Source organism: Mesoplodon mirus, assembly GCF_964341445.2.
Source record: "Mesoplodon mirus genome assembly, chromosome: 5".
Lineage (NCBI taxonomy): Eukaryota > Metazoa > Chordata > Mammalia > Artiodactyla > Ziphiidae > Mesoplodon > Mesoplodon mirus.
This window is the reverse complement of record NC_138980.1, coordinates 79,524,538-79,548,474: the sequence shown is the minus strand read 5'-3', so window position 1 is coordinate 79,548,474 and position 23,937 is coordinate 79,524,538. Positions and strand designations below refer to the sequence as shown.

General features: G+C 42.3%; 1 protein-coding gene across 5 annotated transcripts in view; it reads left to right on the top strand.

Moving 5' to 3' along the window:
• Positions 1-16,161, top strand: part of GRAMD2B (GRAM domain containing 2B) — a 119,877-nt gene extending 103,716 nt beyond the window's left edge. For all 5 annotated transcript variants that reach the window (XM_082623115.1, XM_082623113.1, XM_082623117.1 and 2 more), the window contains 9 exons: positions 2,018-2,113; positions 3,992-4,063; positions 4,178-4,258; positions 7,420-7,531; positions 8,187-8,309; positions 8,917-9,004; positions 9,910-10,014; positions 12,747-12,840; positions 15,907-16,161. In XM_082623115.1, the coding sequence (XP_082479241.1) occupies positions 2,018-2,113; positions 3,992-4,063; positions 4,178-4,258; positions 7,420-7,531; positions 8,187-8,309; positions 8,917-9,004; positions 9,910-10,014; positions 12,747-12,840; positions 15,907-15,948 (813 nt within the window). In that variant the 3' untranslated portion in view covers positions 15,949-16,161. The remainder of the gene's footprint in view (positions 1-2,017; positions 2,114-3,991; positions 4,064-4,177; positions 4,259-7,419; positions 7,532-8,186; positions 8,310-8,916; positions 9,005-9,909; positions 10,015-12,746; positions 12,841-15,906) is intronic.
• The last annotated feature ends 7,776 nt before the right edge of the window (positions 16,162-23,937 follow it).

The window sequence follows — 23,937 nt, the reverse complement described above, 5'->3', positions numbered from 1 at the left end:
AATGTGAACTAAAAGCAAACAAGCAATCTGCTCTAGGAAGGGGAATTTTCTAAGCACCCTAAAGTGTAACCTTAATCAGAACCTTTTCCTCAGCCTGTGTGTATTTTTAGATGCTAGTAAAATTAAAGGCATGTATCACATTGCATCTAGGCTCAAACAGAGAAGTGATTCATGCTTTATTTTTCAAATGTTATCTAGTTGTCACTTATACTCATGAAGCAATTGAGTGAAACTCCTTCTTAAGGGTGTTCCGTGCCTTACATTCTGCAAAAATCCAAATTTATAGCCCCTTATCGCTGTGTGTTTGTGTTGCTGCTGAGAAACGAAATTAGGCTTTTTTTTGTGTGGTACGCGGGCCTCTTACTGTTGTGGCCTCTCCCGTTGCGGAGCACAGGCTCCAGACGCACAGGCTCAGTGGCCATGGCTCACAGGCCCAGCCACTCCGTGGCATGTGGGATCCTCCCGGACCAGGGCACGAACCCGTGTCCCCTGCATCGGCAGGCGGACTCTCAACCACTGCGCCACCAGGGAAGCCCAATTAGGCTCATTTTTATATCATCATCTATCTTGGAAGATCTTAAATTCTTTTTTCCAAAGTAATCCCAATTTATCACTTCTGAATTATCTCCCCAACTTCAAAAGTTTCATGGGTAGAGTTCTTTGGCAAAATAGTTTTTTTTCTTTAGTGTCTAATTTAGATTAGCCCCTCATTCTTCATAGTCTTCCCATCAGGAACTTGGAGGGGCAGTAGAACAACTCCATCTCATAAACCTAAATATGAACGCAAAAGTTCTAAATTAAAATGTAAGAAAATCGAAAGCTTAGTTTTGGTCCTTCAAGCTGGCAGTACTAACATAAGCCCCTCCTCTTCCCCACTGACCTTGTTGATCTCTTTCAGAATATGTGAAGCATTTTTACAAAATGTATGTTCATGTGAGTGTGTGCACCTGTGGAGGGATTCAGGCCCTTTTCTTTTTACCAGGAGTGGGGGTGACTCTCTTTTCAGGGATCAAAGTGATGTGATCCATTTTCCTTTGAGATCAAACCTGGTTGAAGGGCTGTAACATAAAAATAACAGGAACATCTACTGTTCTTCGCAGCATCTGGTACATTCTTGCAGTACCTTGTATGAAAAAGAACCCCTATTTTGGATCAGATTGGTTCAAATTCTATCTTTGTAACTTATTTATGACCTTGAGAAAGTCATATACCTCTCTAAACAAACATCCTTCTCTCTTAGAATGGCTACGTTATAGGACTGTCATATTTAATTAAATATAACTGTCATCTGGTAAATAGGTATTGATAACGGTAGCTGCTGTAATTGTCATTGTTGTTATTCTTTATTGTTTGAGCCAGAAAAGAACTCAAGAGTGCTTGTATTTCACCCATCCTCTTTTTTATGAGACAGATGAGGAAATGAATGACATTTTTATTGAGTGCTAGGCATTTTTCATCTATTATCTCATTTAATCCACAGAAAATCCTGGGAAATAGGTAAGACTGTCTCTATTTTATAAGTCAGGAAACCAAGGCCAAGAAAGGATAGCTTACAAGGTTGAATAAGTCATGTGGATAGTAATAGAACTGAGAATTCAGGCCCCAGACTTCCTGTTCAAAAATGGGTCTACTATACCAGTGCTTTTCAGCCTTTTTCCCTAAGGACAGAAAAGAGCAGGGTGTGTGGAGATGAGCTCAGAGTAGATGACCACAAGCATGTAACTCCTTTAGAGCCTTGGGATTACCTTTAAAATGGCTGTACATTTTGCACTCTATTCGCATGTCCCAGGTTTCCCACCAAACCCTTCTGTAGACTTGATGATCCAGATTTATCCTCCAGCTTTGTAAATACCACGTTGAGATCTCGGTGACACTCTTCTAAGATTCACTTTTCTTCGTGGAGGCTGGAGAGCTTGCTGCTGATTTTATCTTTTTTTTATTTTTCCTTTAAACATGAAGATTTGGAGTGCTGCTCTGTGAAGCCTGAACCCATGTTAACTCAGTGATTCTGTTTCAGATCTCTATTCCGGCTTTCTCGGTAACCCTGATAAAGAAAACCAAAACTGCCCTTCTGGTGCCAAATGCCCTGATTATAGCGACAGTCACAGACAGGGTGAGTACGCAGCGTGTGCGGGCACCCTGCTTTGTCCTACTCTGGGTTTCATTGCCTTAGGGGCTTCTTGCGGAGGACCAAGACCCTGAACCATAATACCATGAATTAGGAGTTACTCTGTAAGACTAATTTTTGAAATCACAGCCTTTAGACATTTGTGTAGTGTTGTTTGCCCTGACAAGGTGATTTATTCTAATGTAATAGTTGCCAATTTTGAATTTCCTGCTGACTTCATTATACTTACTTGACCAAAGTCAAAGAAAGTAAAATTCTTTCCCAACTTCCTTTTCCCTAACATCTATTAGGTCAGGTCAGGCTACAGGGATATATTTCACTTCTTTATTATTATTTAAAACGCCACCATCACCACCACCTTATTCACAGGGTGAGGCAGGGTGATATGAGGAGTCCCTGGGGCGGGGTTGGCCAGCCTCCCTATAACCTCCATTGGTGCCTCCCCAGAGCCAACCTAAAGATGTAAAACTTGGGCTTGCTATTCAAGTTCAGCTTGAGGACCAGTTCCTAGGCCCTCTTTGCCTCCAGGTTGCCTTAACTACCCCTCTTCAATACAGAAGTTCCGGAGCTGTCATTGACTGTTGGGCTACCCCAGACATGGGCAACCTGAAATATTTGTATGGAGAGCGATGTGTGTTTCACCTTGGCAAGAGGGAGAGAGTAGAGTGGTTTGGTTACTCATGTTTCACTTGAAATTCTTTTTTAATATTTTACCTACTATTTTTATGAAAGCATAAAAGCTACATTTCATTTCTAATCATACTGAATAACTTAAAGGGGGAAGGAAAAAGAAGGAAAGATTAAAAGAGGCTATTCTGATGAGCTAGGAAATATGTTAATATCTGTTTCTAGATTTTTTTTTTAATACGAATGGCTAACAAGCATCAGGTGCTTCTTGCCAGGCGTACACAAAATGCTTTCCTTATATTTACATGTTTATTCCACACTACCGTACTATAAGGGATGGGGATTGTTAAGGAAACTGAAACTAAGACTTTGCCCAGTGTCACCCACTTGGTAGGTAACAGAGCCAAAATTTGCAACCCAGTCTGTCTAATGCCAGAACCCGTAATGTTAACTACTTTGGAATACAGTATTTGCTCGGAACGTATATCAGGTTCTCTCATGGGAATGCAAGAGAGGGTAATCACAAACTTTGGAAAGGGGGTGTGAAAAGATGCTGTGGCTCAAATAGATGGAAAAAGTGTGAACTTTTTTCTCAACGTGCGGTTTATGGTAAAATCTTTTTTCCTTGTGTTATTTGTCTCCAAATTACTTGTCTAGCTCTGACTTGACTTCTTTCCCATAACTTATTTATAAGCATTCACCAGAAAATCTCCATATTTGTACAAGAAGGAATCTGGAAGTGGCTTGAAAAAGAATGAGCCTTTTAGAGTGGCTGGGACATTTTCAATGGAAATCTGGGTCAGAGCAGAGAAAGCAGACCCTTGGGAATTGTTAAATACCTTCTAAAAGGGGGGCGGGAAAGGGAGGGAGAGGATAAAAGAGGACCTGGCGAATACAACTGGCCTTTCTTTACTATCCAGATCTTTTCCGTCCATGCTTGTTTGGGGCACCTATGTCAGAGCACCGGAGCTTTCATTTTGCTCTACATTTCTGTATCATTTAAGTTGGGTCTGAGAGTTTTGTTGCTATTGTGGGAGAATATATTCACTTTTTTCCAGGAATGGAATAAAAACTGAATGTGTGGCTGAATGGAATGAGAATATAGACTCGGTATAGAATATAGTCTATGGTGTTTGAAAATGAAAAAATATACAGATAAACTTTTTAACTCTGAACACTCACTTCTAGTCGAGCAGTGTCTGTTAATAATTAAATAATTATCATTTTGTTTTTCAGTACATATTTGTCTCCTTACTCTCCAGAGATTCAACTTACAAACTACTAAAATCTGTGTGTGGACACTTAGAAGTGAGTACAACATCTCTGAGCCTCAATTGCTGTCTCTCTTCTGTATTTCTTATGGTTTTGTAGTTGATCTGGTTTTTTCATTTTGTAAAAATAATTTTGTTTCGATAATTTCAGAATACAAGCATTGGCAACAGTCCCAATCCATCTTCTCTTGAAAACAGTTTCCAGGCAGACCGCCCTTCATCTCTGCCTCTGGTGAGTTGCCTACATAACTATCTAAATGCAAAAGATAGTGAGTAGGTCCCACAATCACACTTCTCCTTGCACCATGACCAGGGTGCGGGAGGAACTTAGGACCACAGTATTGGAGGCAAAGTTCAAGAAACAGGGCATTTCTGTCCCGAAGAAGAGGGGACCATAGGAGGTCATCAACTTTTTCAGGTAATTGAAGAGTCAACCTGCAAAAGAAAAGAAACATGATAGTCGCTGTTTTAGCCAGTTACTGGTCCATGGAGGTATTCAGCAAATCTTGCTCGGTTTGTTTGTCAGCGTTGTTTTAGAGGGATTCACCAGTCTATTTAGGTAGGGCATGATTCATCCCACAAGTCGTTGAATGTCTTCTATGTTCAAGGCACCATGCTAGTGTACCCATAAGGACACCAGGAAAAATCAAAACTAGTTCTTGCCTTCAAAGTCTTTACAGCTTAGTAGAGAAGATGAGGGATACCCAGAAATAACTGTAAAAGAAGAAAGCTGTAATGCCCAAGAGGTAGAGATTCTTTGATTCCCTTAGACTTTCTGACTACAGAGTAAATCTCGAACGGGAAGTAGCTCCCCCGATTTGTACAAGATTTGTACCTGTGATGGTATCATGCAAGCCCAAGAGAGTCCTAGCCGTGTTGTTCAAATGGTTGTTCCCAAACTGATAATCGTTAAACGTTTTAATACCTTTGGTGAAGCGGTATGAGCCCAGAGTTTCAACGTCTACAATTTTTTTAAACTTTATTTATTTATTTATTTATTTATTTATTTTTGGCTGCGTTGGGTCTCTGTCGCTGCGCACAGGCCTTGTCTAGTTGCGGTGAGCGGGGGCTACTCTTCGTGGCGGTGCGTGGGCTTCTCATTGTGGTGGCTTCTCTTGTTGCGGAGCACGGGCTCTAGGTGCGCAAGCTTCTGTAGTTGTGGCGCACGGGCTCTAGAGCGCAGGCTCAGTAGTTGTGGTGCACGGGCTTAGTTGCTCCACGGCATGTGGGATCTTCCCAGACCAGGGCTCGAACCCGTGTCCCCCGCATTGGCAGGTGGATTCCTAACCACTGCACCACCAAGGAAGCCCTACAAATCTTTTTTTTTTTTTTTTTTTTGAGAGCTGTTAAAATGTACAGGGATTGAAAACGTGTTCACACAAAAACTTAAACCAGAATGTTCATAGCTGCATTATACATCATAGCCAAAAAGTGGAAGCAACCCTGATAGCCATCAGCTGATAAATGAATAAAATGTAATATATCCATACAGTGAAATATTATTTGACCGTAAAAATGAAGAACTACTGATACATAATACAACATGGACGAACCTTGAACACATTATGTTTAGTGGAAGAAGGCAGACACAAAAGGCTACATGTTGTATGATTCCATGTATATTAAATGTCCAGAATAGACAAATCCATATGGGCAGAAAATGCATTAGTGGTTGCCAAGGAACAGGATTGGGAGTGAATGCTAATGGGTAAAGGGCTTCTTTCTGGGGGGAGATGGACATATTGTGAAATAAGACAGTGGTGATGGTTGTACGACAATGTAATTATTCTAAAAACCACTACATTGTATACTTAAACTGGTGAATTTTATCTCAATTTTTAAAAAAAAATCTACCTTAAAAAATAGTGAGAGGGCTTCCCTGGTGGCGCAGTGGTTGAGAGTCCGCCTGCCAATGCAGGGGACACGGGTTCGTGCCCCGGTCCGGGAAGATCCCACATGTTGCGGAGTGGCTAGGTCCGTGAGCCATGCCACTGAGCCTGCGCCTCCAGAGCCTGTGCTCCGCAACGGGAGAGACCACAGCAGTGAGAGGCCCACGTACCGCAAAAAAAAAAAAAAAAAGTACAAAATAGAATGAAACACTTATGATTTGGAATCCCTCAAACATGGTTTCAAATCTGGGTTCCACCCAGCTGAGCTATGTTTAACTGCTCTGACTCAGCTTCCTCATCCAGTAAAATGCCAGGCTCCTGACGTGGCTGTGAAGATCAAGTGCAGTCACGTGTGTTTGGTGCTTTGCATACTGCCTGATCCATAGTGGGTGTTCAATTAATAATTATTAAATTGAGGAGACTTGAATTTTTAAATTTTCCTTCCCCTATAAATTCTTGCGTGAAATTGAAATGACTATTGAAATAATCAAGAGACAGCTAGTTGAAGGTGAAAGGTTGGTAATTTGCTTACAAGATATATCTCCTCTTCTTCACTTGGCAGCTAAATAAATTGTGAAAAGCTTGCCGAATTGTACCTTCACCGCGACATTTTAGTGACGCGTCTTGTCTCATTTCCTAAGCACTTTGGGGAACAAGTGGTATACACAGTAAAAACATCCTGCTTTTTGCAAGACTCCTCACTCCTCTCTCACCCTTTTGTCATTTAGAAGTAATGTTACTGACCCTGTTATGATTTGTTTGAGGGAAGAAAAAAGCTAAAGCTTTCCTTTCAGTGTCTAATTTGCTAAAGCCATTTTCCCTTTTCTATTTCCAATAGCTTTTTTTTTTTTTTAATTTTTTTTTTTTTTTTTTTTTTTTGCTGTACGCGGGCCTCTCACTGCTGTGGCCTCTCCCGTTGTGGAGCACAGGCTCCGGACACACAGGCTCCGCGGCCATGGCTCGCGGGCCCAGCCGCTCCGCGGCATGTGGGATCTTCCGGGATCGGGGCACGAACCCGTGTCCCCTGCATCGGCAGGCGGACTCTCAACCACTGCGCCACCAGGGAAGCCCTCCAATAGCTTTTTAAAACTATAATTTGAGAAAATCTTTCTCTGCATTTAGAACATGCATCTAGAACTTTCTAGCTACTTTTTTGTCTTGTATATGTCTGTTTTGGTCACCTTTTCTCATTACAAAATGCTAATGAGACTTCTCTAGCTTTACCCTAGAAGCTTTTCAAACATCAGCATCCCAGTTTTTTTCCTAGACATTTGTTATTTCAAACGAGTTGGCCACTGTTTGTTAACAGAATTCTAACTGCCCAGAAAAATCAGTAACCAGATACTCTGTGATCTGTTGAGGAAACCCAGTAGTATGGGGTAATCCTTCCTTCTTTTCCATTTTTTATAGGTCAGGCCTAAGTGAAAGGCCTGGAGGTTACAAAGTCCTGTCTGTTGAATAAAGGAAAATGGGCCTCTCTCTTCATTTCATTATTTCCCTTCAGGATTTCAACGATGAATTCTCAGATCTGGATGGAGTGGTACGGCAAAGAAGGCAAGACATGGAAGGATACAGCAGTTCTGGATCCCAGACTCCTGAATCTGAGAACTCTCGAGGTCTGGGAGATTTCTGTATCTTTACTGAAATTTAATTTTCCACAAAACACCCTTAGCTCAACCAAAACCAAAACCAAAACCAACCAAAAAACAATACACCTTCTGAGCTAACAATTAGGAAGGGACTCTAAACAAAGCGTAGTTTGAAAGTTCAAGGAAAAGGAATTGCCTATGTGGTAATACGCATTTAACAAATGTCTCTTTGGGAATTCCCTGGCGGTCCAGTGGTTAGAGCTCCACGCTCTCACTGCCGAGGGCCCAGATTCAATCCCTGGTCGGTGAACTAAAATCCCACAAGCCACATGGTGTGACAAAAAAGAACAAAAAAAGGTCTCTTAAATAGACATAATGGAGTGGTTGAAAGACAGAAACATGCAATATTTTCTTACTTCTTCTTTAGTAATATTATTAATTATTATAGCTGAATCGTCCCCATGAGTCAGTGGGATAAGGACAGACTGCCCTTATATCATTTTATTTTTTATTTGCTTGAACATTGGATTTCATCCCCAAACCACTCAACCAGCTTGTAAGAAGATCCATTTATATTCTTTGGCCATTATGCATATTAAGGGATTGATTTGCTTTGTGGTTGATCCTATGTGTTTAAACGCACTGGGGAGAAAGCTTACCCAGCCCTGTTTCATCTTGGTAGATTTCCATGTGACAGAATCCCAGACAGTTCTGAATGTCTCCAAGGGAGAAGCAAAACCAACTCGGGCAGATGCCCTTGTGAACAGAGTGCCTGAAGGAAAAGCCAAGAGTCTCCCTGGGCATGGTAAGGAATGGATTATTTGGGGGGCAGGGGTGGGCATCTGCCTGTAATTTTTAAAGGGCTTCATGTTTCACTTTATGACTGCCTTTGCTATTCCCTCCCCCTCCCTTCCTGCTGTAGGTCTTAGCATGTTAATTCATTTATACACTGAACAAACCGTACCCAGTTCCATGCTTTACTGTGGGGCATACAAAGGTGAACAGCCTTCGTGGAAGACCTTTCATTATTCTGAATACTTTGAGGTTGTGATTCAAAAATTACCAGTAAAACTCACGTTATTTTATTATTATTTACTGATTATTATAATAACTGCTTACCAGTTGTACTGGTAGGAGATCAAGGATGGGGTCTGTATTGTTCACCAGTCACTCCATCGCAATGCTTGGCACAGAGAAGGCTCTCAGTAGATATGTATTGAATGCAACATGTGGGAAGGAATTGTAACTACTGGTTAAAATGAGAAGCGAAGGCTTTGGTTAGTATTTCCTCTGATTTTTATTACCTGGAAATAATTCTGTCTCTCAAGTACTTCTTCCCTATAGGGATACTGCTGCGCGAAGGAGATGTGTTATCATTTTTAAACAGAAGCTTTTTGTTTTCCACCCAACAGGTCAGTCAGAAACCATTGGAATCATACCCAGAGTAAAGTCTCAGAAATGTCCGACTCTCCACCATATTCTTATATTCTATGCAATTGTGTAAGTAAGTGTATTTAATATGAATGACTTAATGATTCATTTCACTACAGGAATAATGTCATCACGTTACCAAGAGCCATTGTGAATCTTAGTTGCCTCTAATATGACCCAAATCTTTTAGGGGGAAATTTTTGTCTCCTACTTCAACACCTTTTTTCTTAAACTTAGGTCACCTTTTCATATTCATCCCCTTCTTATTTAAATAAATAGTGAGAAGGAAGGAAGAAAAAGCAAAATATACCAAATCCAGCAGAAGACTAAGTTCTAAGTAGATACTCTTAGTTAGGAAATTGTTTCCTGAATTATGAAGCATCTTTGTTCATGTTTATTATTCCATCTATCCCGTGTCCTCTGGATAGAGACCAAAACAACTTGAAAATGTCATCCCCTTTATTGAAAACTTAGGCATTGGCTTTTTTAAGTTCCCCTCAGCTTCTAGCCTGTAACTAGCCTGTAGCTTCTAGCCAGTTGTTCTTCTGAAAATAACCTGACCCAGTTCTAGGCTGTTCCTCAGAACCAAGGAGGATCTGCAGTTTGGTTTCCAGATAAAGCAGAGAATGTGAGTCACAAGACCAGACACTCGCCGGCCAGGGCCTTCGACAGTACCTGGTGGGAGGAATGAGCACCAGCTCGGGAATCTACGTTGGCTGGCCTTGAGCGAGACTACTGAAATGCCATTATTTGTAAATTGAGGAAATAGAGAATTTTCAATATCCTTCTAGTTCTAAAGTTTAGTGCAAGCATCAGTCTGTTGAAAAAAGACTTTTGAAGTCTCTGTAGCCAAGTTATTTTGGAAAATACCTTGCCTCAAATGTACAGTGTTGCCTCTGAGGTTACTGTTTTATGAACATCAATCAGGTCCTGGCCACTAACCTACTGGGAATTTCTCTTTTATCCCTTTCCAGTGTCTGTGCACTAATCATCTCGACCTTCTACATGAGATACAGAATTAATTCTCTCGAGGAGCGGCTGGGGTCACTAACCTCCATTGTGGACACCCATCAGACTGAGTAAGACAATCCCCTCCAGTGCTGTCTTCTGCTTGCTGTTCACATTAGTATAATGTTTGACCTGAGCTTGGCATCCTTCTTAGCAAGCATTAATTGAGGATACATTCTGTATGAGACATTTTGTTAAGTGTATATATGGAAAGTAATGATAGGAGGGTCCTAGAAATAAATGACCTGACTCTTCATGTTCTTGAGTTGCTATAGTGTCGCCAGCGATAAGGCAAGAAACAAGCCTAATTTTACAGTATCTTGTTCTCTTATCCTAAGACTCAGTTGTGACCTTGGCCCATTTATTAAAATAGTCAAGTTTATCTTCGTACAATGGCAATGAGTCAAGACATTCATAGAAAAGAAGCAATTCAAGTAACTCAGCACATTTCATCATATATAACTCTTTGTATGAACTCATTTACAAAACTCTTGACCACTATAAAGATCCATGTGACTAGTAATTAGTTGAATGTGTCTGTGAAGATTTTCTACCACAGTATTTTTAACATGTCTAACCTAATTAAATCTATTGCCATAGTGGTCTTTCCTTTAAACCCATTTACATGAGGATTTTGACACATTCTCTAAAGAGTAAAATAAAGTATTCCATGTTTAAAGCATACTTTTACCTGAAGTTTTAAAAGTAGAGATATTTCTTTACAGAGTAAGTACTGTGTGCTAGAGATCTATTACAGTAGATCTTTCACACAGATACAGTTTCCTCTCATAACTTCACCATAACCTTATAAGATAGCTATTATTCCCATTTTACAGATGAAGAAACTGAGACTCAGAGAAATAATTTTAACAGAATCAGGTTTCAGGTCTATATGACTACAAAAACCTAGTCAACCAGTGGTTGCTTATAAGGAACAGCAGAGAAGTGAGTCAGGATATTTTCAGTGTGTATCAGAATCATCTGGATGGCTTGTTAAAACAGATTGCAGGGCCCGTTCTCCAAATTTCTGGTGCTGGCCTGGGGTCTACACTTTGAGGACTATTATGCCATACAATTCTAGGCCCTTTCTTTACAGTCTTAACAGTCACCTAAAAGTCTTGTTCTCTGGCTTATGCAATGCTGGTACACAGATTATTTCTGAACCATAAATATACATTTGAACCAGTAATAAGTCTAATGAATGGTTTGGGATAAATTCATACCCTGCCCTTACTCTCTCACGTGTTGTTCAAAATGTTAATAATACACTTAGAGCTAGGAGGTAGCTCTACATTATTGCAAACTATTAGTTCACTACCATATAAGGGGTTGATTTTATTAGGAAAATGTACCTCATGTCCTGTTATCATTTAATTAACGATGATGATGAGGGGGAAATTCCACTAATGGAAGGCAAATGGAATACTTATTCTACTATTTAAATAATCAATCCAGGAGGAGATACAATTTGAAAAACAACCATGGGCTTCCCTGGTGGCGCAGTGGTTGAGAGTCCGCCTGCCGATGCAGGGGACACGGGTTCGTGCCCCGGTCTGGGAGGATCCCACATGCCGCGGAGCGGCTGGGCTCGTGGGCCATGGCCGCTGAGCCTGCGCGTCCGGAGCCTGTGCTCCGCAATGGGAGAGGCCACAACAGTGAGAGGCCCATGTACCGCAAAAAAAAAAAAAAAAAAAAAGAAAAACAACCATTTAAAGGGAAAATCACAAAGATCACATATTATATGAGGTCAGGGAATACCCATGACAGGAAGGTCTGGATTGTCAGAATTTCGTGTGGATAAATCAGTACTCTGGGTCTCAGATACCTTGTTTAGAAATCAGAAGATTTAGATTCAGTTTCCTTTTTGGGATCTAAGATTTTGATACTATGGATAAAGGACAAACAAAAAACTGTTTCAGAACTACTCAATGAAAAACGTCTGATTGCTTTCTTAATATTTAGATAATCATTGATAAGTTACCAAGTACCTATGTCTCAAAAATGGATCCTATGTAAAATAAATTAGACCAGTCAATGCCATCTAAAAACTTCACATCTAAAATTAAATTACAACCAAGAAATAGAAAGGAGATACAGACCATGGTTCTTAACCTTAACATGAAAATCTGATCAATGGTTTTAGAGCAGCTCTCTGGGAAAATGTACACACATCTCTAAATTTCCTAGTTTTAGCTGGTATAGGACCCCAGTGGACCTCAGAGTAAGAGCCCACGCCTTTAACAGTCAAGTGATAAATAGTGAATACATCGGTTATATTACTAGACAAGGGCAATTATGTTTGTACGGCAGGTCTCAAAGAAGGAACTGCAAAAGTCACACATCAACAGAAATTTGATTAAAGACATTCCTAAACATTATGAAAGTTCTAGTGTAAATGGTTGCTTCTCCTATAAACAGTACATACATGACTGAGAAGAGCAGTAAGCCTTGCAAATGCGTGCAGCTGTGGGCAGAGAGAGGGTATTGGGAGTTAGTAAAAGTAGTCTAAGAAACTGCGTGCTTGAGAATAATTGTCTGATTTGTGTTTGGAAGCTGAGGCGCAATGTAGCCACTTAAACAAAAATAGCTTAAGAGATTTCCAGCTAAGCTTTGAAGACTTAGTCCCCTAAACATCTAGTCTGAAGTTGAGGATTACTGCAGGGCCTTTCTGATGTGAACAAGGTAAATGCACGCTGTCTCCTATTATAACCTAGTTTTCTGGTCAGATAAATTTAAAATGTGTTCATTCCACTTCTTTCTTTGCCATCCCTGCCCACAGTAATTCTTCTCTGTGTTCTTACAGACAGACAGCACCATCCAGCCCGGGGTCACACGTACAGTTAAATGTGGAGGTCCTGTGCCGAGAGCTTACAGCCAACATAATGAGACTAGAAAAGGTGACAGGTCTCTTTCCTGGGTTGGGGGCGTCACAGTGGTGCCTGTCCACTGCCACAGGGCAGGGGTTACACACGCATGGCTGTGCAACAGGCCACCTAAATGACCATACGCGGCCAGGGGATTTTCCACTGAGAAATAGGTTCCAACCTCATCTTCCTTGTCAGTTGACCTTGTGGTTTTCCCACTTGGTTAGAAATCATTCTCTGTGCCATAGGGCCCTATGGTAAGTGTCGGCTGACACAGGGCTCGGGGAGGGGCATGGTCAGGAGTGCCCCCAACCAGAGAGGGCAGCCCCCAGCTCCACCCAGGCTGGTTGTCGCCATACAGAAAATATTTGCATTCAGTCTCTCTATGATACATGCCATTGTTCCCATCTGACAAAAGAAGCCAAGTTTCAAGTAAACTTGCTCCAGGAGACACACCCAGAAAGCTGGCAGGACTGGAATTTGAACCAGGTCTGACTCCAAAGTTGTGCTTCGAAGCCCTCTGCTTTTACTGCTCCTCAGAATCCAACCTTAGACCTGGGGGATAAGACCACTGAGTAGGAAGGTGAACAGGAGGAGGTAGGCACCCAGAAATATCCCCAGAGTTAAACCTAGTTAACATTTCTTATTTCTCCTTTCAGCACGTCTGTCCCTGTCCCATGCTTTATTTTGACCCTTATCCTTAAAGGAAAGGTTTAGAGTGAGTTGTTCAATTTGAATTGCTGCCACAAATGCCAAGTATTTGGTGGCTTTCCACAGTAGTGCAGTTATGCTCACTTGGGAAGAAACATGAAATACAAATGAGTCAAATTATGCTTGTCTTGCAATACTAAATGGTATCTAGCATTTAACCACCGAAGTATGGAGAGCAAAGGAGTCTGCATACTTCTGTTCTAAACCAAGGCATGACAGATAATTCCCACTGAATCATTGTATCGATGGGCAAGCTTGGAAATTTTTTCTTTTAAATGCACAGTCAAGCTAGAGAAGGTATGGGATAGCAACCAGAACTGTTTTCCCTTCTAAAATGTCAGTTGCTAAGAATTGAAGATAAAATTTTTTTGATGAAATGCTTAGAAATGTTTGACTTCCATGCTGACCTAGAGAATGAGGTGGAAATTTTCTCTCTCGTTCACTCTGGCACACACAGTGGTGTTCTTTGGACTGGAAGCACACGGAACCCTGCTGCCCTGCCATGCATTTCTTCCCACTCCCCTGCCGGGCCCAGCTGGGACACCACTTTCTGTAATGAGGGACAGGAAAACAGGAGAGCTCGTCCACAACAGGCAGACAGCTGGCCATGTCTTGTGCAGAGCCCAGCTACTTGGCTAGGAGGCCTACAGTACCAACAGAAACCTGTGTCCCAAAGCAGAAGGGAAGAGGGGATTCAGGGTCAAAATGCATGTGTTGAAGTTGTAAAAAGGCATAAGTTGCACACATTGCTCATAGGAATCTTAGTATAAAAATAGTCACCAGGCCACACCCATGTGCTGTTGCTCGGTCTGCACCCCCAAGCCTCCACCCGCCAAAGGGAAGCTGGTAGTAACGCAGCAGCGCATGGTCGGGGGACAGCAGCTGTGTGCTGCGGGAAAGTCAGAGCCAGGTCTCAGCTCTTTCTACTCAGTACCAGCAACTTCCTTCTCCTCTCCTGCAGGGACTGGTCATGTCTCAGCCTCCTGATCTGCCCTCTTGTAACTTCCCCATTTCTGTTCACGGCATCACTGCCCTTTCAGTCATCCTTTTCACTTGCCACTGATAGATTACGCAGGACTTTGTCAACTAATTAGCATCAAATGTCTCCTCAATTTCTCTAAGATGGGCACCATTAGGCCATTCTGACCCCCTACTACCTCCTAGTCTAAGAGTATGAAGTCCAATCTCATTATGGTTTGTATTTGCATTTTCCTAATTACTATTGCGGTTGAGCATCTTTTCATATATATATTGGCCATATGGATTTCCTTCTGTAATATTCCTTCTGTAAATTGCCCCTTTATCTCCTTTGTTTTACTTTTGGGGTTTTTGTCTTTGTAGGTGTTTTAAATATTTTGGATATCAGTCTTTTATTTCATTTCTTTCTCTACCTTCCCACTCCTGCTTTTCCATTCATCTTTGGTCCTGTGGGAAGCTAGGGAAGACATGAAGTAGGAATTTGGGGGATGAAGGCAATGCCCTTTACAGGTAAAGAAGTAAATACTTATTTTCTTAGTACTGGGAATGGCATTAATGGTGGAGCAGTGCAGAAGAAAGAGCATGAACTTTGGAGTCAGATGTCTGTTCTTTTCCCTACTCTGCCACTTACCGTGTGACTGGTCTTGTTACGTAGCATCTCTGGCCCTTAGCTTGGTGTATAAAACCTGCCTGTGTGTGTGGTGGTGTGTGGTCAAGGTGAGCACACATGAAGTTCCTGGCACATACTGATTAGATCTCTTCTTCTCCACCTATCCTGTGTATGCCTCTAGGACATCACAGAATGTTCTTCCAAAAGAAGACTATGTTCTCTTTCTTTTGTTCCACAGGGTTCCCTACTCCCTCACAGTACTTATTGGCTCTTGAAAATTCCTTGCTCTGAATTCTTTAAAGTTCATTTACCCAACAAACATTTACCAAGCACATTTTCAATGCCCAACACTATACTGTGGTCTTAAGATCCACATAGGCAGGGTCCGTGGGAAATGTTATATCTAATAGGAGTGTTAAACATTATTTGTGGTGTTTGTCCGATTCAGACCATCACGTGGGCTTTGTCAAGCCTGGTTTCGCATTGTCTCTGAATGCATTTGGGTCACACCTGGTGTTGCCAGGGCTTTTGTTCTGTTTCCCTTAGTCTCTACCGACATTTTCATCTTTGTGCCACTCTTTCAAAAATTTTTAGCCTATCTTTTTTCATTTTAAAGTGGTTTGTCAAACAGAATTCTATGCCACGATCATGCATTTATTTGCCTGATCTAAATTGAACCCATGTGTAGCTTTTTATTCAAGATAGAAGAGGTTAAGCTCAAGCATTATATAGACCACAGCAAATATGCACTTAATATACTCCATTCTATGTAATAACAGGAGCTTTTCTCTTATTTCAAGATACAAAACAACTTACAAAAGCTACTTGAGAATGGTGACTGACCAGCCAGAAGCTTGGACCAATGCAAAACCTCGCACTTCCCTTGAAGTAGGTGCTCCCCCGGCATTCTGGTGGAGCGCTCCCTGCTGGCCAGAGGAGCGAGCAGATGGGCAGCCCCAGCCATGCTTGCCCTTGGAGGTCTCCAGCTCAGGAAAGGGGGGAAGGGGAATAATTTTGGCTCCTGTGCAATAAAATTTGACCTTGACTCTGAGGAAGTTTTCAGGGCTGCTGCCTGAAGAAAACAGACCCATCTCTGGAGGTCTCAGGAAGGGCCTGGCGGACTTGGACGATTGTGGTTCAGTGGGTTATCGTGACTGTGTCAGCGGTACTGACATACTCCTCCACTCCATGCCTTTTCAGTCCTACCCACCTGCCTTTTCTCTCCTGTACACCCCTCTTAACCAACCTTCAAACTAAGGGATATATCGTGTGCCAACAAACTCGATAGGATCCTTAGAATTTGCCATGGCTCTCCCAAAAGACAAAAAGAAACAAAAAAGCCCTAACGGACAGACTTGCTTCAAACAAATAACATTTTAGTTTTTGGTTTTTTCCTTTCTGCTGTTATGTTCTGGTTTAAGTCACCTGTATATCTTCTCAGTTGAGTACCGGCAAGAGTATTGGACAAAGTGGATTAAACTATCTCATTTTATGTTTTGTTCCTCTAATTACTAATAGGACTGATTCTCACCCACCCCAGGTCAAGAAGAATTTGTGAGACATGAGACTAAAGTACTAAATTAACTTACTTTGAAACCAAAACTAATCTTTAAACCAAAAAGTATGATAGTGATTTGATGCAGGATGAAAAACACTGCATTTTTAAGATTGTAGGTGGACTGTGTGTGTTTTGAAATAGGATGTCTGTAATTAATGCTGAAACCCATTTCAGCATGATGATAGCATGCTTTTCTCTTTTGCTGACTAAAATATTTAACTAGTGGTTTTGCTAACTTCTATTTACCATATGGGTTGGCTGGTTTTTATTCATAATTATTTAGGTACCCTAATATCTGTAATATAAAAGATATTCTGTTTATCTATGATGCATTTTATAATCATTTCTATGAAATGTATTTTGTTTAATCAGATAAGCTAATAAGTGAATTGGTTACATCATTTGTATTTGTTAGCCTACTGGACAAGAATTGTGCCTGGTGCACCCCTAGCTTTTAATAAATACTCATTGGTTAAAATGCCCTGCCAGTGCTGTATTTCGTCAGTTTGTAAATTCTTTTAACAGAGACAATATGCTTTTAACTGCTTCTCACCTCCTCTCTACTACTTCCAACTCACCCATACTTCTTTTCTCCCAAGTATTCACTTCTGAAAAACTGATTTAAGTTCTTGGGTTGCAGTGATATAGGGGAAAGAAAAATTAACTATGAAATCAGAAAACCAATGCTTGATTCCTGGGTCCTCATTTTATGAGTTATGTGACCGTAAGCAAAATATTTGGTCATTTTCCCCCATTTTATTGATGAGGATAAAAGTACCAGGGGAAAGTGTCATCGTGAGAATTAAATGTTACAAAGTTTCTAAAGCACATCGCCATGTGAGGCAAATTGTATACTCTCCTCTTAATAGGAACCATATTCATTATGGTTTTATAAAAGTTCTATGTCAATGCTCTATAGTTAAAACCCATTAGAGATTCAAGAGTGGGTCAGCCACCTCTGGAGAGAAATTCTACAACTGTGTGAAGAGCCTTTAAATGGTTCAAATTTCACTGAATTAGTAATCTGCTATCCAGCAATTTATACCAGAGCAATAATCAGAGATCTAGTCAAGGATTTATATACAAGAATATTCTTTGAAGCCTTAACAGCAAAATATTAGAGACTATTCAACAGCAGAGCACCTAACTTATGACACTATTTAGAATGGTATTGTCGGGCTTCCCTGGTGGCGCAAGTGGTTGAAAGTCTGCCTGCCGATGCAGGGGACACGGGTTCGTGCCCCGGTCCGGGAAGATCCCACATACCGCGGAGCGGCTGGGCCGGTGAGCCATGGCCGCTGAGCCTGTGCGTCCGGAGCCTGTGCTCCGCAACGGGAGAGGCCACAACAGTGAGAGGCCCGCGTACCACAAAAAAAAAAAAAAAAAAAAAAAAATAGAATGGTATTGTCAAAAAATGGCATAGAAAATAGCATTAAAAAGGTAAGCATATAGAGAGGATGTGGAAAAGGGAAACCTCCTACACTGTTGATGGGAATGTAAGTTGGTATAGCTACTATGGAAAACAGTATGAAGGTTCCTCAGAAAACTAAAAATAGAATTATGATATGATCCAGCAATCCCACTCCTGGGCATATATCCAGACAAAACTACAATCCAAAAAAGATACATGCACTCCAATGTTCATAGCAGCACTATTCACAATAGCCAAGACATGGAAACAACCTAAATGTCCATCGACAGATGATGGATGGATAAAGACGTGGTACATATATACAATGGAATACTACTCAGCCTTTAAAAAAAGAATGAAATAATGCCATTTGCAGCAACATGGATGCAACTAGAGATTATCATACTAAGTGAAGTAAGTCATAAAAAGACAAATACCATATGGTATCACTTATATGTGGAACCTAAATTATGACACAAATAAACCTATCTATGAAACAAACAGACTCAGGCATAGAGAACAGACTTGCGGTTGTCAAGGGGGAGGGGGTTGGGGGAGGGATGGAGTGGGAGGTTAGGGTTAGTAGATAAAAGCTATTATATACGGAATGGATGGACAACAAGGCCCTACTGTATAGCGCAGAGAACTATATTCAGTATCCTATGATAAGCCATAATGGAAAAGAACATAAAAGAATTATATATATGTATAACAATCTCTCTGCTGTACAGCAGAAATTAACACAACATTGTAAATCAACTATACTCCAATTACAGAGAAAACTGTTAACTTGGTGTTGTAACTGAACAGGGCCCTATGGAGCCTTCCCATAAAAGACCCCCTCCACCACCCCCCACCCCCACCACGTCCTCTGCCTGCCTCCTGTCTGTAGAAAAACTTTAGCCTCCTAGGCCTTCCCTGAGTTCCAAAGAGTAACTTTAATCAGAGAAGTGAGAAAATGCAGAAATAAGGGAAAACAGTCAAGCAAGCCGATAATAGTTCAGCCTTTAAACAAAGTCAAGGACCTTTAGTTCCTCCTCAAGGGCTATAGATAATATTCTGAGCCATGTCCTTTGAGCTGTTTTGCAGAGCCTGAAACCCCCACCAGGTGGAAGAAGTTAACTGTGTGCTGCCCAACAGAAGGTTGATGATGTTGACTCCCAATTAACCTCACCACCAGCCAATCAGAAGAATGTCCATGAGCTGATCATGCACCCCATGACCCCCTCCCTCACCCTGTCTTTAAAAACCTTTCCCTGAAAGCCTTCAAGGAGTTTGGGCCTTTTAAGCACTAGCTGCCTGGACTCCTTGCTTGGCCTGCAATAAACACTGCACTTTCCTTCACCACGATCCAGTGTGGTGTGTCAGTAGACTGGCTTTACTGCATGCGGGCAAGCAGTTTGGTTCAGTAACAGTGACAGTAAAGGGAATCAGAACACAAAGGTAGCAGGGAAGTAGCAAACTCAGGTTTGGAGGGAACAAGAGCCAAGTGGCTGAAACTACCCAAGCTTAAAAGCTGGGGAGGGGCTGGATGGAGCTGAAACGCTTCCCTCTGCAGAAGGGGCACGTCAGGTGGCCCTAATGTCTCAGAGGGGGCGTAATGAGCTTGGTTCTGCAAATGCTGGGTAAACTGCAAACTGGATCCAGCTGCTGCTCCAGAAAGAAACTGCCAGTGCCAAGCCAAAGAAGTGAGGATAAGGCGACACTCACTGTAACAGGAAGAAGTTTAGCAGTTGTGAGGGAGTAAACAGAAAGGAGCAATCCCTTCTTCCCGTTCAGTGCACAGTCTCTCTCTAGGGCCCCTTGTTAGCGGAATCTAACAGGGAACAGCTGGCAGAACATCAGTACGGTTTGAAGTGTTGCAACCTTAGCATCACAAGGGAGGGCTTCAAGCTAAGAGAAAATCCCTTAATACTGGCTACTAGCCACCCCGTGGGCTACGCAGCATCCATACACACCCTTTCTATACATATTTGAACTCTCACGCAACAAGAAACACAACTGTTTCTAACGAGACACCACTCTACTTCATACAAAGGAAGACAGTCTCATCCTTACCTGAAAATGATGAGATGCAAAGTCCCAACATTGGTTGTATCCATCTCTGCGATTCAGCAACTTCCACAAGCTGCTTGGAGACACGGCCTACAACCTCCACCCAACCTCTTCCGCTTCCTCCACGAGTTCCCTGCTTTCCCCGGGTCCCGCCCCTCCCAGCGCACAGGTATTTGGCTGTTCAAAGCTTCGGTGATCAAGAAGCCTCGAAAGGGGGCTAAGGATTTGGTTCGCTTCACGGTGCACATCTCCGCGCTCGACAGCCCCCAACTCAAGGAGTTCTTCGGGGGTGGGGAGGTGACACGGTCCTCCGAAGTGTCCAGGGACCTGCACATCCTGCCAGCCTCTCTGATCCCCATACCGCCCCCTCGATAAGCCCCGGCCCTGGGGCCCTGATGCGTCCTGGTTGCACCAGCTCCTCCTCCACAGAAAGGAGGGGTGTGGAGAGGAGGGGCCTCGACGTGTTGGACGTGCCAACGGACCATCCCCCACGCCACGCCCTCACCATCCAGACCTGCCATCTTTAACTGTGGGAGCACCAAGGAGGCGTCCCGTGCCCCTGCCGAGCCCTGCACACCAAGGCTGAACTTGCCCTCTTGGACCCCTTTTCCAAGGAAGAAGGCTCAGGCCTCAGTCCTACCTGCATAAGTGAGTTGGCATTGATGCAGAGTCCTAAAGGCTGGACCAGCAACCTTGGGAAACAGGAAGGCAGGGAGAGGAAAAGGAAGGAGGGCCCGCCACCACCTTTCTGAGCCAAGCTACAGAGCTCATCACCCAGGGCTGCGGGAGGAGAAGGCAAGCACCTACCCTGCAGCTCTGCAGGGTTACTGGGATGGGGTGCACATCCTGCTTCAGGGAGGGTGTGAGGAAGGCAGCCGACTAGCTGAAGTGTCAGAGGCAATCCTGCACCTGTACCTGTCCTAACTCCTGCCTGAAGAAGGAGTGGCCCCTTCCCCAGGACTCCAGCACTGCCAGCCACCTCCTTCTCCTCTCCCTGGTGCCTGGCCCTGTCTCCTGGTCTTATAATCTAGGGGCCATTTCTAGATGTAATTGGACCAAGAATGGGAAAAATAATGAATTCAAAGCTCCCCAAAGAGTTTTAATTAAAAATAAAATAATAATTAAAATAAATTAATAAAATTATTTAATTATTCCTCAAATTTGGTCACAGTGCCATCTGAATATTCTATTCTCTAGTGACTAAATTGTAAAGTTAGCCTCCAACAAAACTTGAGTAGAATATTAAAGGGAAGGAGGGACTTCCCTGGTTGCGCAGTGGTTGAGAGTCCGCCTGCCAATGCAGGGGACACGGGTTCAAGCCCTGGTCCGGGAAGGTCCCACATTCCGCAGAGCAACTAAGCCCGAGTACCACAACTACTGAACCTGCGCTCTAGAGTCCACGAGCCATAACTACTGAGCACACGTGCCACAACTACTGAAGCCTGTGCACCTAGAGACCGTGCTCCGCAACGAGAAGCCACCACAGTGGGAAGCCTGCTCGCCACAACTAGAGAAAGCCCGCGCACAGCAATGAAGACCCAACACAGCCATAAATAAATATTTAAAAAATAAAGGGAAGGAAAAGAGAAAATTGTTACTATAAACAAATTTATAATACATATCATACAAATGCATACACATATATACACACACAAATAAAGGAAGAAAATATGCATAGCTGCTCTAGTCTTCATTTCTGTAACTAATTGCAAAGATATATTTATAATCTTCTTCCATCTTCCACTACCCATTCCATCTTTTCTTTGCCCTCAGAAAGAACCTCAGCTGGTCACAATTCTTTACCTGGTGAGGTGACCCAAATCTTTATTCCTGAAGGGTCTGAATTCCCAGAGCCTTTCTCTCTCTCTCTTCTTCCTCCCCAACCCCCTTTGTTGTTATTTGTGGTGGTGGTAGTGGTGGTGGTTGCATGTTGGTTCAATGGCTTTAATAAACCAAAAGAGATATTTGGCAGTCTTAGCTTCCAATTCAATCGAAACATTTGTCCATTAGGAACCAACACCTGCAAACCAGCAGAGCTCAAAATGGCAGGGATGGGAAGCAAGACTCCCATAAGTAGATTATTAGCCATAATAGTATAAGGAGCTACTCTTAACTCCAACCTCGACTCCTATAGGACCCATGCCTATAGGAGAGGCACACATATGTTGGTTTCTTCATCCTGTAAAATAAAACCCCATGCTTTCAGGGTGTCTCTCCTAACTGGTAGCCTAACAGGGCCTTCATGAGGCCATGTCACTGTCTTATTAAGCCAGCAGCTGCTAACCAATGGCGTATGTGGTAAAAACCAGTGAATTCTGTGGGCACTAGCCCTCTACTGAAATTCTTGTGCTGTGAAATGAGCTTCTTGATCAGAAGCAATGTGGTGTGTAGTGAAGTCACCATGATGGTAAGGCAGAAACATTATGGACAAGGAAGGCAGATCAATATCTAGGACGCATATCTATTCCAAAGAGAAATCTTTCCCCTCCATGCTGGAAGAGGTCCCGAGCAATAGTCTTGCCACCAAGTGCATCGCCACAGAGGAATGACACTATGGAAGGCTGTTGCCAGGTTAGGCACTCAGCTGGGGCATCCTTGGTGAGGGGAAGTTTGTGGGGTTGAACCCAGAAAAAACTTCATGATAATATTTATTCTCTATTTAAAGATTAAAATCTGAATGGGCTATTTTAGATTGAACAAGGACTCTAGTTCTTAAGAGTTGCCCTTTGAAAAAGTAGAGATATTCACAGTTTCCGGTCTGCCTCCCCATCAGCATTGGACTTGTTAAAACGCTATTTATTAAGTGGGTGCCCAGTTAGGAAGTCAGTCCAAGCCAGTCAGCTGTCAGGGGGGTGTGAAGACATTTCCTAGATTGCTTGGCACTGAATAGTTCTGCTGACCACTTTAGGGGAGAACAGTGGTGAGTGAGCAATGTGCATCCTTCCACTGCACATTCCCTCCTTTTTAAGGCTGCGGCAATTTCCATTCAAGGGTTAAAGCCACCCATGGGGAAATTAAGCCATTTCTTGCTAAACGAAGAAATAAGAAGAGCAGTCACATGATGATGCTGGGGCTCTGACACGGTTATCTCTGAAACATTGCATGAAGGATGTGATATGCTGTCAGCTTTACAGATAAGCATATGTGACCCAATTTGTTTGCTCCAGAGAGGTAGTTTACTGACAGAAGAAAAATGAAGGCAGAGTACTGACTGCACAATCAAATCTGAGTGGCTGCTGAACAGAATAAAATGCTGTGTAAATCCAGAAGCCACCCTGGAGTAAAGAAAACTAAATAACAAGGAGGAAGAGGGATTCACTAGAAGTGAAATACTGGGTGATTTCTACTTACATCTCCCCATAAATTTTTTTAACCTTTGGTTAAAAATAGGTATGGGTTCTATCTTGTTAGTACTACTTAAGGTATATATTTAATTATCTTCAATGCTCTTTAATTTTATGGTTTGGGGTTGCAAACATTTAAAATCTGCAGCAGTAAGTTCTGAGTTTTGCCAGTTCTTTCACTGTCATGTAATCATATAATCATGCCAATTGTATGACTGGTAGTCATATGAAGCAACTGTAAACCTTTCTGAGCCATTGATTCATTTCTACATTTGAGAGGCAGAGTATTAAATTGGGTGGTAATCCAACTATGTCAAGTTGTAGTCTCCAGAAGAAGAATCTCTATATCAAATTGTACACTCCAGAAGAAGGATTTATCCAGGGAAGGAAAGAACATGACTGGCTCCAATCAGAACTAGATCTTCCATTTCTGCATGGAGCCTAAATGAAGGTTAAAAGTTTG